Here is an 18,582-nt window from a genome sequence, read left to right as displayed (position 1 = left end):
GCCGGAAAAGAATAAACTTATCGGAAAAATTAGGAGCTGAAACACCTCCTCGCACATTATAATCTCCTGATACCAAATTGGAAAAGATTTAAAACGAAATTTGGCTTCGAAATATTTTTGTGGGTGATGAGAAAAGACCTCCTCGACTATTAAGTTCTCCTGGTAGCCAGAAAAAATTTTACAAGAATTTTCTGACTGGCACTTCGTGTATTAGGAGCTGAAACACCTCCTCGCAAATTATAACCTCCTGATACCAAATTGGAAAAGATTTAAAACGAAATTTGGCTTCGAAATATTTTTGTGGGTGGTGGGAAAAGGCCTCATCGTCTATTATGTTCTCTTGGTAGGCAGACAAAATTTTACAAGAATTTTGTGATTTGCACTTCGTGTATTAGGAGCTGAAACACCTCCTCGCACATTATAACCTCCTGATACCAAATTGGAGAGGATTTAAAACGAAATTTGGCTTCGAAATATTTTTGTGGGTGATGGGAAAAACCTCCTCGACTATTATGTTCTCCTGGTAGCCAGACAAAATTTTACAAGAATTTTCTGATTGGCAATTCGTGTATTGGGCGCTGAAACAACTCCTCGCAGATTATAACCTCCTGACACGAAATTGGAAAAGATTTAAAACTAAATTTGGCTTCGAAATATTTTTGTGGGTGGTGGGAAAAGGCCTCATCGCCTATTATGTTCTGTTGGTAGGCAGACAAAATTTTACAAGAATTTTGTGATTGGCACTTCGTGTATTAGGAGCTGAAACACCTCCTCGCACATTATAACCTCCTGATACCAAATTGGAAAATATTTAAAACGAAATTTGGCTTCGAAATTTTTTTGTGGGTGATTTGAAAAGACCTCCACGAATATTATGTTCCCCTGGTAGCCAGACAAAATTTTACAAAAATGCCCTCATTGGCACTTCATGTATTAGGAGCTGAAACACCTCCTCGCGCATTATAATTTCCTGATACCAAATTGGAAAAGATTTAAAACGAAATTTGGCTTCGAAATATTTTTGTGGGTGGTGGGAAAAGGCCTCATCGCCTATTATGTTCTGTTGGTAGGCAGACAAAATTTTACAAGAATTTTGTGATTGGCACTTCGTGTATTAGGAGCTGAAACACCTCCTCGCACATTATAACCTCCTGGTACCAAATTGGAAAATATTTAAAACGAAATTTGGCTTCGAAATATTTTTGTGGGTGATTTGAAAAGACCTCCACGAATATTATGTTCCCCTGGTAGCCAGACAAAATTTTACAAAAATGCCCTGATTGGCACTTCATGTATTAGGAGCTGAAACACCTCCTCGCTCATTGTAATTTCCTGATACCAAATTGGAAAAGATTTAAAACGAAATTTGGCTTCGAAATATTTTTGTGGGTGATGAGAAAAGACCTCCTCGACTATTAAGTTCTCCTGGTAGCCAGAAAAAATTTTACAAGAATTTTCTGACTGGCACTTCGTGTATTAGGAGCTGAAACACCTCCTCGCACATTATAATCTCCTGATACCAAATTGGAAAAGATTTAAAACGAAATTTGGCTTCGAAATATTTTTGTGGGTGATGGGAAAAGACCTCCTCGACTATTATGTTCTCCTGGTAGCCGGGCAAAATTTTAGAAGAATTTTCTGATTGTCCCCTCGTGCATTAGGAGCTCAAACACCTCCTGGCACATTATAACATCTTGATACCAAATTGGAAAATATTCAAACAAAATTTGGCTTCGTAATAATTTTGTGGGTGATGGGAAAAGACCTCTTCAACTGTTATGTTCTCCTGGTAACCAGACAAAATTTTACAAGAATTTTATGATTTGCACTTCGTGTATTAGAAGCTGAGACACCTCCTCGCACATTATAACCTCCTGATACCCAACTGGAAAAGATTTAAAACGAAATTTGGCTTCGATATATTTTTATGGGTGATGGGAAAAGACCTCCTCGACTATTATGTCTCCTGGTAGCCAGACAAAATTTTACAAGAATTTTCTTATTGTTACTACGTGTATTTGGAGCCGAAATACTTCCTCGCACATTATAACCTCCTGATGCCAAATTGGAAAAGATTTAAAGCGAGATTTGCCTTTTAAATATGTTTGTGGGTGATGGGAAAGGACCTCCTCCACCATTATGTTCTCCTGGTAGCCAGACAAAGTTTTACAAATATTTTCTAATTGGCACTTCGTGTATTTGGAGCTGAAACACCTCCTCGCACATTTTAACCTCCTGATACCAAATTGGAAAAGATTTAAAACGAAATTTGACTTCCAAATATTTTTGTGGGTGATGGGAAAGGACCTCCTCAACTATTATGTTCTCCTGGTAGCCAGCCAAAATTTTAAATGAATTTTCTGATTGGCACTTCGTGTATTAGGAGTGGAAACACCTCCTCGCACATTATAACCTCCTGATACCAAATTGTAAAATATTTAAAACGAAATTTGGTTTCGAAATAGTTTTGTGGGTGATGGGAAAGGACCTCCACAACTATTATGTTCTCCTGGTAGCCAGACAAAATTTTGAATTGAATTTTCTGATTGTCACTTCGTGTATTAGGAGCTGAAACACCTCGCACATTATAACCTCCTGATACAGATTTGGCAATTTTTTAAATCGAAATAAAACTTTGAAATAATTCTCATAGTGATAGAAAAAACCTCTTCGTGCATTATGTTCTCCTAGTGCCCCGACACCTTTTACATAAGTTTGTCGACAAATAACAGGTGTAGTATTAGGAAAAGAAACACCTCCTCGCACATTATATGCTCCTGATACAGAATTAGCAAATTTTTAAATCGTATCTCTCATTGTATTCTAATTAAAGGTCTTAACGAAAGGAACCGTTTTCTACCAACTACTGCTCTTCTTTCTGTCTTATCAAAGTACGGTGAGGTGGGGTTGGGGGGGGGGGGGTGGAACTAGTTTTATCCTTCATGGTACTCTAATGAAAGGTCTCAACGAAAGGAATTAATTTCTACCAACCATAGCCCTCCTCCTCGACCTCTTATCGTGATCGGGTATTTTCCCTTATACCTTCAGAACCGATTGTCGAAAGAGGGTACTTACAAAGGGCGATTGAGACGTCTGCAAGAAATATATCCATTTGTGATGTCAAAACAAAAGCTATTTCTGTTTAAAAAATGCGTTTTATTTGCGCAAGAGTAGTCACATTTTGTACTTGTTTTATCTTCTTGGGGACTCATAAAGATCTAAAAGGCCTTTAAAGACATAGAAAGTCTTTAGAAAGCCTTTTTAAATCCGTAGAGGCTTTGGAAACTGTTAACTGACCTTAAAAGCCCCCAAAGGCACTTATAGACCTTAAAATGCAGCGGAAACTCGTAATGGCCCTAAAGGCTCTTCAAGACCTGAACATTGAACACTGTTAAAAGCAATTAGCCCATTTATCGACCCTTGAGAGATATAAAGCCTGTCGTTAAAGCCAAGTATACGTTAAAAATTATTGGCGACACTTAAAGGCTCAAGACTCTTGAAGGTTCTTATGCGGTTTCAAAGCGTTTAAAGATTCTTAAACATTTTTAAAAATTGACAAAGGCCCATGGTGACCTTTCGAGGCTCTTGGAGACTGATTAAAGGTTCATAAAAGTGTTTAACAATTTTTGAGAACACAAAGCTTATCATAGATTAAAGCTCACAAGCACTATCAAAGGCCCTTAAAGTCTACCAAAGCTTCTAAAGCCCTAAAAGCATTTAGAAGGCTTGGAATACCTTTGAAAGACTACTAAAGGGCTGTGCACACCCTTGGAATAAAAACACGCAATCTAAAGGCTGTCCAGTTTTTTATGGCTAATACACTTTTGAAGACTCTAAGAAACCGTTTCTGAACTTCCTTTCCTACCCTTAATGGCACTCCCAAACAGTTACATTTGGAGTGGTCTGTGGCAGTTCTCCATCCTAATTTAAAAAAAAACTGCTTCATTTTTGGGGAAATCCTAGGATCTTTAATGTGGTGGTTTCCTATTGTCTTCTACATTATATACCGTTGGTTCCTCAGGATTTATACGCGTTTAAGGGCTTTTTCTTACTCCGAGAGTGCTGTACCGGCCACCACCCACTTATCCCCCCCCCTCGCCCCTTCAAAACCTTAGAACAACAGGTGCTTAGGTTCACCTGTGCTCTCTATACACCTAAGTCTTCGGACCAAAAGGACATACACTTACCGCAATTATAACGCACCTGCATTTCCATTAGTCTTTCTTTCAGTAATAGGAAGGGGGCAGTGTAACGGGATTAGCGATTTTTATGCCAAACAATTTCTGCAAACGTTTAATGTTTAAATAAAAGGAAATCGGTACCAATCTGCACACTTCTTTTAGCTAAATCCTTCGCCGGTTAAAGTGGATCCTGAAAGAATTGGCTTAAAGTGCATCGATTGGTTTGCGGTGGTGCCCAAAAAGTTCCTGAAACTGCGAGAGACAGAACTCCCGCCCTTCGACGAAGCGATTCATCTTCAACGTTCTGACTGCATCCACGCCGTCTAACCCAAATTTCCGCTCGAGCTCTGGAGGTATGTCGAATGGTGCCTGCGCGATGGCGAACTCTACAAAGTCGACGCGAGCGTTACCAACCTAATGAGAAGGAGGGGGGGGGGGGTACCTGTCATCGTCTCCATTGGTAGCAGAATCTCTTGATTCTCGATTGTTGAGTAGACATGTTCGAAGCCGACCTTGACCAGAAGCTCCTCGAGGTCCTGCTTTGGAGTCGCCGAATCGTGGTAGTCGTACAAGCTGTCTTTGTAGTCGTGCAGGACCGGCTCCCACTCGGGCGTTCTTAGTAGGTACTCGCAAACGTCGTAGAGATTGTTGTGGGCGTCGTATAGGAAGTACAAGTCTCCCCCAGGTTTGAGGATCTTGAAGATGTTCTTCAAAGCCGTCCTAGAACATGCAAACGTATAAGTTGTCGACACGTGGGAACCTACTCGTGATCCAGGATGTTCTGAAGACAGTAGAACGAGAAGATGTGATCGAAGTAGTTGGCGTACTGGTTGAGGGTTGTGACGTCTTTGACAATGTCAAGATGTTTGAATTCGATCTTGGACTTTTTGCCACCGTACCGTTCGTTGGCGTAGTCCACGAGGTAGGCCCTTTTGTCGATCGCGACGATTGAGTTCGTACACTTGGGTAGAATTGGCAAAATGTAGTCGTAGGTGACATTTCCTGGACCGCATCCAATATCCAAAACGTTGCAATTATCCCTCCAGGTGGCCGTCTCCTGGATGTGCTTGGTAAACTTCTTCGCGCCCGTTTGGGATAATTTGCTCTGCTTCACATACTCGGCTGCCCTATTGATCATGTTAGAAGTACTTCTTCAGTAAACTGAGCGTTAGGTAATTTATGCAATAATGAATCGTAGATATTAATAATGAACTTTGATTTGTAATTACACTTGATTGTAGTTAGAAAAATAATAGTTCACTGGGAAAATCATGCCATTAACGAAAGGTTGAAAGGTCACGTTCCATTTATATTGAGAAGGAAAAATTGCAATCTTCACTTGTGGTACAATAATCGTTAGTTGAGACAATGGTATACGCGTTTCTCCAAGCTGAAAAGAGAAACGAAATCCGAACTGGAACACCTTTATGCACTCTGGCCCTGCCCCACTGTCCACAGCTTAAGCCTTCCTTTACAGTCCCCCATTCTTAAAATCCTTTCCATTCCCTGGAATCTCCTGGCTTGGGGATGTTTGCTATGATATCGTCTATATCTCAAAATTGTCACATTTGTGGAGCACTGATTCTTCTCCTGGGTCTTCCACGTTCCCATCCTATTGATTTGTAAGATTCTTCCCATCTTCAAAATTGCCTACTCTTTTCGGATTCTACCTGAACCACATTAGTTTGGTCTATTAGCCCTCCGGGGTTTTCAGATCCTTCTAATGCCAAAGATCCAGATTTTTCACATTCTCCAAGGTCCTACCATGTTTCATACAGTTCACGATTGTGCGTTTTTTTCGTATGTTAGTTCCGATAGTGGTAATCTGTTTGGCATTCTTTATTTGCTTTGGCAGCACTTATGTTTAAGATCGTTTTATCAAGAACAGATCCTTAGTTGTGTGCGTTGGCACAGGTAAAGCTGGAAATAAAACATATCAAGTCCTAGTACCCATCTCTAAATTTGTCTTTAGAGCGCACTGGACGGCCTGATTTCAAAAACATTGAGCCAATAATTTGAAATCTGAATCTCGAACACTGATCCGTGAAGTTCTAAGCGCTAATTTGATTCCAGAAGCTTGGGATTGCAACCTAAATCGTTAACGATAACCTACAATTTCAAAACTTAGACCCTGAAACCGTACCTTAAGAATTTAATTACCTTTATCTTGTTTTATTGATCATTTATTTATGTATTCACGTGTAATGATACATTTGCAATTCTTCGCCGCATTATGCTGCTTCTTCATCTCGTACGGACTGCAGCTCTTGTGTCTTAGCAATTCGATAAAGCCTCCCCCCCCCCCAGCCATAAAAAGCTATAAAGCATTTAAGAGGCCTTTAGAATGCGTATTTTCATTCCAAGGGTATGCACGGACCTTTAGTAGTCTTTAAATGTCTTAAGAGTCTCTAAAATGATTAAAACTAATACTAGTTTAATTGGTCGGACGAAGTCCAAGCCTTCTAAACGTTTTCAGGGCTTTTAGAAGCTTTGGGAGACTTTAAGGGCCTTTGATAGTACTTATGAGCCTTAATCCATGATAAGCTTTGAGTTCTAAAAAAATGTTGAAAACTTTTATGGACCTTCATCCAAGAGCCTCAAAAGGTCAACAAAGGCTTTTGTATGGTTGAGTCTTTAAGTGTGTAAGTTTTGAACTAGTAGCCCAATATTGGAACTGTTTGAAATTATGGATTCTACAGGCCACATTCTATAAGAAAATTTTTTTTCCGGGTCGATCTGAGACAATTTTTTTTTCGGGGCTCAAAAAAAGGCAGTGTATAACCTTCCTTTTTTACCAAAAATCGACTACACCAAAATTTCTCGAGAAAACACTTTTTCTTATTAATTTTGGTGCGTAGAATCCAAAACAATTCGTACTTTTTCGATCAGACTTCTCAATCAAAAGTTATGGACTAGAAACCAATTTCGAAAGAAAATTCAAAGGGCTGTAACTTTTGAACTAGTAGCCAATCTTGGAACTGTTTGAAATTATGGATTCTACAGGCCACATTCTATAAGAAAATTTTTTTTCCGGGTCGATCTGAGACAATTTTTTTTTCGGGGCTCAAAAAAAGGCAGTGTATAACCTTCCTTTTTTACCAAAAATCGACTACACCAAAATTTCTCGGGAAAACACTTTTTCTTATTAATTTTGGTGCGTAGAATCCAAAACAATTCGTACTTTTTCGATCAGACTTCTCAATCAAAAGTTATAGACTAAAACCAATTTCGAAAGAAAATTCAAAGGGCTGTAACTTTTGAACTAGTAGCCCAATCTTGGAACTGTTTGAAATTATGGATTCTACAGGCCACATTCTATAAGAAAATTTTTTTTCCGGGTCGATCTGAGACAATTTTTTTTTCGGGGCTCAAAAAAAGGCAGTGTATAACCTTCTTTTTTACCAAAAATTGACTGCACCAAAATTTCTCGGGAAAAAAACAAAAATTTTCGGGAGACAAATTTTTTTTCGGGGCTCAAAAAAAGGCATTGTAAGTAAACCTTCCTTTTTTACCAAAATCGACTGCACCAAAATTTCTCGGGAAAACACTTTTTCTTATTAATTTTGGTGCGTAGAATCCAAAACAATTCGTACTTTCTCGATCGGACTTCTCAATCAAAAGTTATGGACTAGAAACCAATTTCGAAAGAAAATTCAAAGGGCTGTAACTTTTGAACTAGTAGCCCAATCTTCGAACTGTTTGAAGTTATGGATTCTACAGGCCACATTCTATAAGAAAATTTTTTTTTCCGGGGCTCAGCAATCCCACAAAAAATCAGAACTACCGGATTTGACGCATGGTCTGATGTATATAGTTACTGGACTATTGCGATTCTACGACTTTTATTTTCTCTCAATCAATAACTTTGAGAATTTGTTTATATTTTCACGACAAGAAGTTCATTAACACGTCCAAGGCTGGAAGAGCGCAAGGCAATTACCATACTAATTTGTCTTCGACTTAAAGATCAAAATCGCCCCCCGAGAACTTGTTTCCAGTCGTGTAGTACCATTAAAAACTTGTCTGTGAAGAATTTATTACGTTATTGGTACCTCATATACAGTACGATTACCGTTTAGAGCAACCTTCGACAAGGCAACGCGTTTTGAACGAAATTTACGATTATCTTCTGGGACTCGTTCGCGTCTCGTGGTGAATTTTTTGAAAATCTCCCCAGTGGCAGCGGGGCGGTTTTAACGCGAAGAATAGCCAGTTTGGGGACAGTCTGTAGATGTGAACAAATACATTAGGATCCACTTTGCGTGCCATGTTAAGTAGGTACGAATGTCTGCTAGTGCACTTTTTTTAACGAGCGAGTCCAGCGGAGTTTGTCGCTTGAGGTGATTAAAATCAAGTTAATAAAATGAGGTTATTAATTATTGTGAACGTTAATTTTGTGCTTCTGCTTCTCGGCATTAACGAGGTATGTTAATTTCGTGCATGTAAGGCTATAAATTTTAAATTTGGGGACGCGAACGTGCCGCGCATTTTTAGGCTTTGAAATCGTACGAATTTGGGATTGACGAACCCATTGTTCTAACATTTTCAGATACTTAAAATATTTGACCGTTCACGAAAAAATACAGGGTGTCTCCTGAGCAAGTGAACGCTATTTTATTCGAACACTCTGTGTTTTGTTTGAAAAAAGCTAACCGTATAATCTTCTTCCATCCTTTTGAATTTTTCGGTTCTTTCATCATTTCTATTCCACGGATCTTTCGAATATTATTTTTGAAGTTCATCAAGAGACTAAAGTTGGAGGGTTAAGGGACTCGTCAACTTATTCTTTAAAATATCTCATCACACAAACCCTTCAAGAGAATCTTCTTCAAGAAACCTCGAAAAATTACTAGAAGAAGAGGGCCATATCGTAAAGTATTTTGCACTATCTGTTTGTATTATGCTATCGTCCCTCTGTTTTCTCTTACTGTTAGAAGCCCTCTCAAGGTTTGGGGTACCCTCGTTTCTCTCGATTCTTCTTTTTCCTAGGATAATTTTTCAATTCCTCCGAGTCTTAGGGTATACTTGTCCCGATCTTTCTCATTCTTCCACTTTTTTTACTCTTCGTTTTGAACTTCTCTAATTTTTCTCGGATTTCTTCCATGCTTTTGAATTACTTCCTCGTGCCTACTTCTTCATAGGATTTTACCTAGGTATGCTTTGTATTTTTTTAGTTCTTCGTATTCTTCTCTTTCTTCCGATTTGCGAGCTCTTTATATCTTTAGAACCCCTCCTACCTCTCCCACCGTTGCTCTACTTCCGATTCTACGGATCTTCATCCCTTGGATGCTTCCCATTCGAGGGATTCTTCTGGTGTAAATATTTTCGATTAAGTGCTTCTGCGAATCGCACTCCTATAGGTTTTTCTAGGATACTAGGATTGTTCAATGTTTTGTTATAAGGAGACATCCCTTCCTTACTTATTTTTTGGGTTCTTGGCTAAGGGTACTCTCCCAGATCCCCGGTTCTACGTTTTTCATTTCTCACAAGAGTGATCAGACTCCCATTATTAATTTATAGGACAGATAAATTTATTTTCCTGTAGTTTGGTTACAGTAATTTCTTTTTTAGAAGAACCTAGCACCGAGGGTTCAGGGGGGATATGAAAAACCCCCTACTATAAGTCGATTTGATTACCTTTCCCCAAAATTTAACATGGGATTGTTGGAAGTAAAAAAAGAAACAATTTTAGAACGCTCTTTTGCTAAGGGTACACACACAGTTTGCTGGGCGGTATGGAATACCCCCCAGACCCCCCGGTACTATTTTTCCCATAAAAGGACTTTGATCCGCATGATCAGGTTTTTTTTAAAGCACACAGAAACCTTTTTTCCTGTGGAGTTGCAAACACTTTGTGGTAGAAGAACGTAACACCAGGGGGGGAGGGGGCACCGAATTACGAAGATTTGCTAACCGTTTCTCAAAATCTAAGATTAGTTTGATGGGAATAAGAAAGAAAGAATTATCGAGTCCTCTTTTGATGAGCGGTACATACATACCTTTCAGCCCCGTGATGGGAAAAGACGACCTCCTCAACCATCATGTTCTCCTGGTAGCTGGAAAAATTTTTACAAGAATTTTCTGATTGGCACATCGTGTATTAGGAGCCGAAACACCTCCTCGAACATTATAACCTCCTGATACCAAACTTGTAAATATTTAAAACGAAATTTGACTTTGAAAGATGTTTCTTGGTGATGGGAAAAGACCCCCTCAACCGTCATGTTCTCCTGGTAGCCAGACAAAATTTGACAAGAATTTTCTGACGCAGTTCGTGTATTAGGAGCTGAAACACCTCCTCGTACATTATCACTTCCTGATACCAAATTTGCAAACATTTAAAAGGAAATTTGGCTTTGAAAGATGTTTATGGGTGATGGGAAAGGACCTCCTCAACCATCATGTTCTCGGGGTACCGGACAAAATTTTACAAGAATCTCCTAATTGGCACTTCACCTACTAGGAGCAGAAACACCTCCTCGCACATTATAACATCCTGATAGCAAATTTGTAAAAATTTAAAACGAAATTTGGCTGTGAAATATGTTTGTGGAATATGGGAAAAGACCTCCTCAACCATCATGTTCCCCTGGTAGCGACACAAAATTTTATAAGAATTTTCTCCTCGCATATTATAACTTCCTGACACCAAATTTGTAAAGATTTAAAACTAAATTTGGATTTGAAATACGTTTGTGGGTGATGAGAACACAGACCTCCTTAACCGCCATGTTCTCCTGGTTGCTGGACAAAATTTTACAAAAATTTTGTGATTAGCACTTCATGTATAAGGAGCTGAATCACCTCCTCTCACATTATAACCTCCTCATACCAAATTTGTAAAGATTTAAACCGAAATTTGACTTTGAAATACGTTTGTGGGTGATGGGAAAATACCTCTTTAACCATAATGTTCTCCTGGCAGCTAGACAAAGTTTTACAAGAATTTTCAGATTGGAACTTCGTGTATTAGGAGCAGAAACACCTCCTCGCACATTATAACATTTTGATATCAGATTTGTAAAGATTTAAAACGAAATTTGGGTTTGAAATATTTTTGTGGGTGAAGGGAAAAGACCTCCTCAACCATCATATTCTTCTAATAGCCGGACGACATTTTATAAGAATTTGTTCCTTGAAGATTTAAAACTTAAAAATGTAAGAATTAAATCCCCCCCCCCCCTTCTAGGGCTTTCCACAAAAGTGCTCACATGATTCACATTCTTAGAACACTTTCCTTCCTACTTTGGAAGCTCCTGGTTTTGAGTGTTTTGCAAAATGATACTCTTCCTATGATCCTCCCTATCCGGAAATCAAGGATACCATGATTAAGATTCTTCTCCCTCACCCTCACGAGAACCTTCATACATGATACTTTTATGGTCCTTTGGAATCTCCTCAAATTTTCTTAGTTTTGGGGTTGCTCCCATAATTTGGATTCAACTTTAGGGTTAGGTTTTTGCGTTTTCTAGATCCCCCTCAACTCCTCAACCGTCATGTTCTCCTGGTAGCTGGACAAAATTTTACAAGAAAGTTCTGTTTGTCACTTTATCTACTAGGAACAGAAACACCTCCTCGCACATTATAACATCCTGATACCAAATTTGTATAGATTTAAAACGAAATTTGGCTTTGAAATACGTTTGTGGGTGACGGGAAAAGACCTCCTCAACCATGATGTTCTCTTGGTAGCTGGAAAAAATTTTACAAAAAGTTTCTAATTGGCACTTCGTGTATTAGGAGCCGAAACACCTCCTCGAACATTATAATCTCCTGATACCAAATTTGTAAAAATTTAAAACGAAATTTGGCTTTGAAATACGTTTGTGGGTAATGGGAATTGACCTACTAAACCATCACGTTTTCCTGGTAGCCAGACAAAATTTTACAAGAAGTTTCTGACTTGCAGTTCGTGTATTAGGAGCTGAAACACCTTCACGCACGTAATAATCTCCTGATACCAAATTTGTAAGGATTTAAAATGAAATTTGACTTTGAAATACGTTTGTGGGTTATGGGAAAAGACCTATTTAATCATCATATTCTCCTGGTAGCTAGACAAAATTTTACAAGAATTTTCTGATTGGCACATCGTCTGTTAGGAGCTGAAACACCTCCTCGAACAGTATACTTTCCTTATCCGAAATTTGGATTTGAAATATATTTGTGGGTGATCGGAAAAGACCTCCCCAAGCATCATGTTCTCCTGCTAGCCGAACAAAATTTTACAAGAATTTTCTGATTGGGACTTCGTAGGAGCTGAAACACCTCCTCGCACATTATAACGTCCTGATAACAAATTTGTAAAGATTTGAAACTAAATTGGGCTTTGAAATATGTTTGTCGGGTACGGGAAAAGACCTCCTCAACCATCATGTTCTCCTGGTAGCCAGACAAAATTTTACAAGAATTTTCTGACTTGCAGTTCGTGTATTAGGAGCTGAAACAACTCCTCGCACATTATAATCTTCTGATACCAAATTTTTAAATATTTAAAACGAAATTTGGGTTTACAATACGTTTGTGGGTGATGGGAAAAGACCTCCTTAACCATCATGTTCTCCTGGTAGCCAGACAAAATGTTACAAGAATTTTCTGTCTTGCAGTTCGTGTATTAGGAGCTGAAACAACTCCTCGCACATTATAATCTCCTGATACCAAATTTGTAAAAATTTAAAACGAAATTTAACTTTGATATACGTTTGTGGGTGATGGCAAAAGACCTCCTCAACCATCATGTTCTCCTGGTAGCTGGACAAAATTTTACACGAATTTTCTGATTGGCACTTCGTGTATTAGGTGCCGAAACACCTCCTCGCACATTATTACACATTATTGTAAAGATTTAAAACGAAATTTAGCTTTGAAATACGTTTGTGGGTGATAGGGACAGACCTCCTCAACCATGATGTTCCCCTGTTAGCTGGAAAAAATTTTACAAGAATTTTTTGATTAGTAGTTCGTGTATTAGGAGCCGAAATACCTCCTCGAACATTATAACCACCTGAAACCAAATTTGTACAGATTTAAAACTAAATTTGACTTTGACATTTGTTTGTGGGTGATGGGATAATACCTCCTCCTCTTCTGGTAGCCGGACAAAATTTTAGAAGAATTTTCTGATTTGAACCTCGTATATTAGGAGCTGAACCACTTTCACGCAAATAATAATCTCCTGATACCAAATTTGTAAAAATTTAAAACGAAATTTGGCTTTGAAATATATTTGTGGGTGATGGGAAAAGACCTCTCCAACCATGTTCTCCTGGTAGCCGGACAAAATTTTACAAGAATTTTTTGATTGGCACTTCATCTACTAGAAGCAGAAACACCTCTACGCACATTATAACGTCCTGATACAAAATTGGAAAAGGTTTAAAACGAAATTTTGCTCTCGAAATATTTTTGTGGGCGATGGGAACAGATCTCCTCAACCATGATGTTCTCCTGGTAGCTGGAAAAAATTTTACAAGAAGTTTCTGATTGGCACTTCGTGTGTTAGGAGCCGAAACACTTCCTCGAATATTATAATCTCCTGACACCAATTTTGTAAAGATTTAAACCGAAAATCCGCTTTGAAATACGTTTATGGGTGACGGGAAAGGGCCTCCTTAACCACCATGTTCTTCCAGCAGCTAGACAACATTTTACAAGAATTTTCTCACTTGCAGATCGTGTATTAGAAGCTGAAACACATCCTCGCACATTATAATTTCCTGATACCAAATTTGTAGATATTGAAAACGAAATTTGGTTTTGTAATACGTTTGTGGGTGATGGGAAAAGACCTCCCCAACCATCACATTCTTCTGGTAGCCGGACAAAATTTTACAAGAATTTTCTGATTGGCACTTCATCTACAAGGAGCTGAAACATCTCCTCGCACATTATAACCTCCTGATACCAAATTTGTAAAGATTTAAAACTAAATTTGGCTTTGAAATATGTTTGTGGGCGATCAAAAAAGACCTCCTTAACCATCATGTTCTCCTGGTAGCCAGACAAAATTTGATAAGAATTTTGTCCTCGCATAGGTATTATAACCTCCTGATACCAAATTTGTAAAGATTTAAAATGAAATTTGGCTTTGTAATACGTTTGTGGGTAATGGGAAAAAACCTCCTCAACCATCATGTTCTCCTGGTAGCCGGGCAACATTTTAGAAGAATTTTCTTATTGGCACTTCATCTACTAGGAGCAGAAACACCTCCTCGCACATTATAACCTCCTGATACTAAGTTTGTAAAGAGTTAAAACGAAATATGTTTGTGGGTGATGGGATAAGACTTCCTAAACCATCATATTCTTCTGGTAGCCGGACAAAATTTTACAAAAATTTTCTGATTGGCACTTCGTGTTTTAGGAGCTGAAACACCTTCACGCATATAATAATCTCCTGATACCACATTTGTAAAAATTTAAAACGAAATTTGACTTTTAAATATTCTGTGGGTGATGGGAAAAGACCTCCTTAACCATCATATTCTCCTGGTAGCCAGAAAAAATTTTACAAGAATTTTTTGACTTGCAGTTCGTGTATTAGGAGTTAAAAACACCTCCTTGCACATGATAATCTCCTGATACCAAATTTGTAAAGATGTGAACCCCCTCCACCCCTCTCCCGCACTTGGTCATTCCACACAAGTGCTCAGATGACTCACATTCTTAGAACACTTTCTCTCATACTTTGGAAGCTTCTGGTTTTGCCACGAGTTTTGCAAACTGTTACTCTTCCTATGATCCTCCCTATCCGGGAATCAAGGATACTATGATTAAGATCCTTCTTCCTCACGAGAACCTTCGTGTCTGATATTTTTATGGTTCTTTGGTATCCCCTCAAATTTTCCTATTTTTGGGGTTGCTCCCATTCAGCTTTAGGGTTAGGGTTTTTGAGTTTTCTAGATCCCCCTCCCCCAAACTATATCGACACGAATTTTCTAGACTGTTAATGCGTTTTTTGTTGTTTAAGGAATGCGCATCGCAACTGATCGTCTCCAGAGGGACGGCGGAAGTCGAGAGGCCTCTGCTACTGAACTCCTATCTACCTGCAAGTATGCAAATCATCGCGTACTTAACCGACCTCATGAAGTACGAGACGAAACCGTCGGATGGGGTGACGACGACGACTACTGTCCGTCCGACGCCGTTCCACAAGCCCGGCCTGTATTCTCCCCAAAATCCCATCGCCCACTACGTGAGGTCATCCTACGGCGATCATCCGCAACGGCCTCTGTCTTATTTCGATCGCTACGGTTACTTCTCACCACGTATTGATGATGACGACGACGGCCTGAATACGAGATTGGACGCAGGACGTGTCCTGACTGTTAACAATTTACCTAGAGACCTCGATTTATTGGGCTCGGCACCGGCGAGCGTACTAAAGCTCATCAATCAAATCGACGAGTACGACTCCCTCGAAGACGACGACGACAAGCTGAGGAGGTTTACCGAAAATTACGACGACGCTCACCTGCGGCAGTTTGTGGTCGGGAACAAGCGACCTCCCCCGGTCCAGGCGTACGTCACCCTACTTCAGCTCTACGACTCCCTGAACCAAGAGTCGAAAAGGTTGCAGTTAAACAAATACGGGGTAAGTACCGTCATCTGCTGGCTTGGGCTTCGTAATCTTCGCCCTTTGTAGGGTTACACCTCGGATGTTCTGCAGATTTTGGTGGAGATCTCGCAAGGCACGTCTGCAGAGCAGTTGCAGGAAGTGCTGAAGAGATTGGCGGCTCAGAGGAACACGCGCGATCCGAAGACGACGACGAAAATTAATAACCTGCTCAAGGATCTTGATACTCCAAACAGCTACATTCACGCGGCCCTCCAGTATATACCACCCCTTAATTTTATTTTGTAGGTTAGGCGTAGACAGCAGGTTGTGAATTATCATTTTTAATCCTATTAGATTGATAAGTTTGCTTTATTTATTCCTTTCGCTGAACACTTCGTTATCGAGTTCTCCTCCTCAGACCCCTCCAGGACTTAGTGGGTCCGTGCTCTAATGACTATTTTAGAAAAAGGAGAGATCGAAACATCCGAATTAATCCCAATCCAAAAATAAATTCCACAGAACAGAAGGAAGAGGTGGGTCTAACTTTAGAAATCTTACTGACTAGCTTCTCCTAATCAAGTTAGCCAACTGAGCTGGAAATTGTAACCCAATAGTACTAATTAAGAAGATGAAATATTATATAAATCCCAGATATCTCGGCTCGAGAAGTTTCCAAAACCCATTGAGAAACAATGTTCCTTAGAAATTAAACGACTCAGAAAGACACACCGCTTTTGCACCGCGGTTGACAAATTTATCCTTTGAATTTCCACCAAGAATACCATTTATTTGGAAAACCAATTCAAATTTCTATGTCATGCAAAGGCAATGCACTTGGAAGTCCCAGAGCAGCGCTGGCAGTCTAAAAAAGGTGAGGCAGGAACCAGGGGACTCTACGCAATCCGACCTACCTCCCGCTGAAGTAGGGTAACCTGGGAGGTCTAAGCCACCAGCAAACGCACTTACCAAGGTTAAACTGAAGACTGGGACGCAAAAACGAAGCACTCCCGAAAAGCTTAAAACTAGGACCCCAAAAGATACCAGAACCTTTAGCTGCAGAATGACTTTTGATCATGAAGATCCAGAGGGAACGTTGTGGGCAGAGAATACGGGGCGAATAAACGCCTGCATTTCTCGTGAGAGTCGACGCTTTACCCATTGGGGCGGTTTCTCCCAAATTCGTGGAGTGTCGTCACCGAGGGGGGGGGGGGGCTGTTGATCATAGGTATGCGCTGACCAGGTATCGGTGGATTGGTGAAGGTCGGAGTCAGCGAGAGTAACTCCGTGGAAGGGGAGTTTCGTCCAAGTGGAGAACTTCCAAAGACCAGTAAAAGATCTCCGGGGCTCCCGGAAAACATCTAGAAAGTGGTCGAAATCCAAAACGCTGAAGACAAACTCAAAGGAAAAGGTGGGGGCCATTTCCAACCATCGACCCTACGTGAACTTCACCAGGGTGACGTTCAAACCCCTCTCTGAAACGAAATTGGAGGACAAGTACCTACCTACTACAGTACCTAGAGGGTTACATATCCAAGACAGCAGCATACGAAGCAGGTTTCATGAAGATCAACGGATTCACGACCAGGAGGATTCTAGACGAACACGAACAGCCTTTTCAACCGGTCCAACAGGTTCCTGAAGCGGTACAACATATTTTAAAACCGGTACTAGTCCACGTGGCTGTTGAACCGGGTGGAAAAGCCGTTGGACCGCTTTACGAACCGGAAAGAGCGTGCTCGTCTCTGATTCGTTGTGACGTCACGACCTCGTTTCTGATTGCTGTGACGTCACTTCCTGGTCCAGAAGATACATTGGTCATCTACTTTCATAAGAGGGGAAAAAAATACCGGACAGCTTGAAAATGCTGCTATACACCACGATCATAGCTCCGACGATCTTATACGGAGGGCGGAACGAAAGAAGGCACTAATTATACTGGTGGAAAACCGCAACCTCGCAAGGAAGCAGATAGGGGAATTACTAGAAGGGAAGACGGTCATCAGGAGACTGAAGATGAGGCAGCTGAGATACCAGGAGGAACAAAGATCATGTACTGCCGATGGCTAAGAATCTACGCGTCTCGGGTTGGAAAGTAGACAGGCCCCTGCTTCACAGGGAACACCACTATACAGGGTGTTTTTTTGGAAGCTTTAGTTAAACTTTTCTGGGAAAGTGAAATAGGTATGTTTTTGAAACTTAAGAGATACTCTGAAGGCCGAATCGATGTAAAAGATTTTCAAAATGGTCGCAGTTCCGGAAATACCGGAAGTAGATAGTAACTTCGTTATTTTAAATGACAACCCCAAGTTTTTAGTGCAGTTTTTAAAGGATTAAAAAAATGCGCTATTCTCGATTTTAGCTACTTCTAGGGGAATGATCCTACAGTCCTGGAATTTTTTGCAGTAGGTAGCCTATACCTTGAAGGTGTGCCAGACGGCTATCAAATTTCGCTCTCTTAAAGAGTGGGGGGGGGGGCATAAATTATTTCCTGAGATGCTGTTTTCAAAAGTAAAACGTACATAACTGTTACATACGACAACTAATTGGTCTCAGAGTTTGCATACGCATGCCTGTAATGGTGCCAAGTTAAACGTTTGAAAATGGAGGGGGGGGGGACACATGTTTTACCCTTCATGGTATTCTAATGAAAGGTCTCATTGAAATAAATTGGTTTGAACAAATTATAACTTTCCCACGCGACTCTTTCTTGAGATCAGTGGGTGATGGGGCCGGGGGGGGGGGGGTTAGAAATTAAATTTATCCTTCATGGTATTCCCTGTGTGGCATTCTAATTAACGGTCTCAACGAAACGAAAAGAGCCGTTTTCTATACCAACTACTATTG

The 18,582-nt window shown here is 40.0% G+C and overlaps 2 protein-coding genes across 2 annotated transcripts; one reads left to right on the top strand and one right to left on the bottom strand.

Moving 5' to 3' along the window:
* Positions 1–4,277: 4,277 nt before the first annotated feature.
* LOC116161499 (juvenile hormone acid O-methyltransferase-like) lies at positions 4,278–5,378 on the bottom strand. The gene is made up of 3 exons (XM_031474856.1): positions 4,946–5,378; positions 4,624–4,901; positions 4,278–4,567 (listed from the first exon to the last, which is right to left on the bottom strand). The coding sequence occupies exons 1-3, from the start codon at positions 5,317–5,319 to the stop codon at positions 4,386–4,388; spliced, it is 834 nt and encodes a 277-aa protein (XP_031330716.1). The 5' UTR covers positions 5,320–5,378; the 3' UTR covers positions 4,278–4,385.
* Positions 5,379–8,222: 2,844 nt separating this feature from the next.
* On the top strand, positions 8,223–16,110 carry LOC116161822. Its single transcript, XM_031475291.1, has 3 exons — positions 8,223–8,604; positions 15,151–15,774; positions 15,826–16,110. The coding sequence occupies exons 1-3, from the start codon at positions 8,545–8,547 to the stop codon at positions 16,042–16,044; spliced, it is 903 nt and encodes a 300-aa protein (XP_031331151.1). The 5' UTR covers positions 8,223–8,544; the 3' UTR covers positions 16,045–16,110.
* Positions 16,111–18,582: the final 2,472 nt, after the last annotated feature.

Source organism: Photinus pyralis, unplaced genomic scaffold (assembly GCF_008802855.1).
Source record: "Photinus pyralis isolate 1611_PpyrPB1 unplaced genomic scaffold, Ppyr1.3 Ppyr1.4_LG10, whole genome shotgun sequence".
Lineage (NCBI taxonomy): Eukaryota > Metazoa > Arthropoda > Insecta > Coleoptera > Lampyridae > Photinus > Photinus pyralis.
This window is presented reverse-complemented; position numbering and strand designations above follow the sequence as displayed.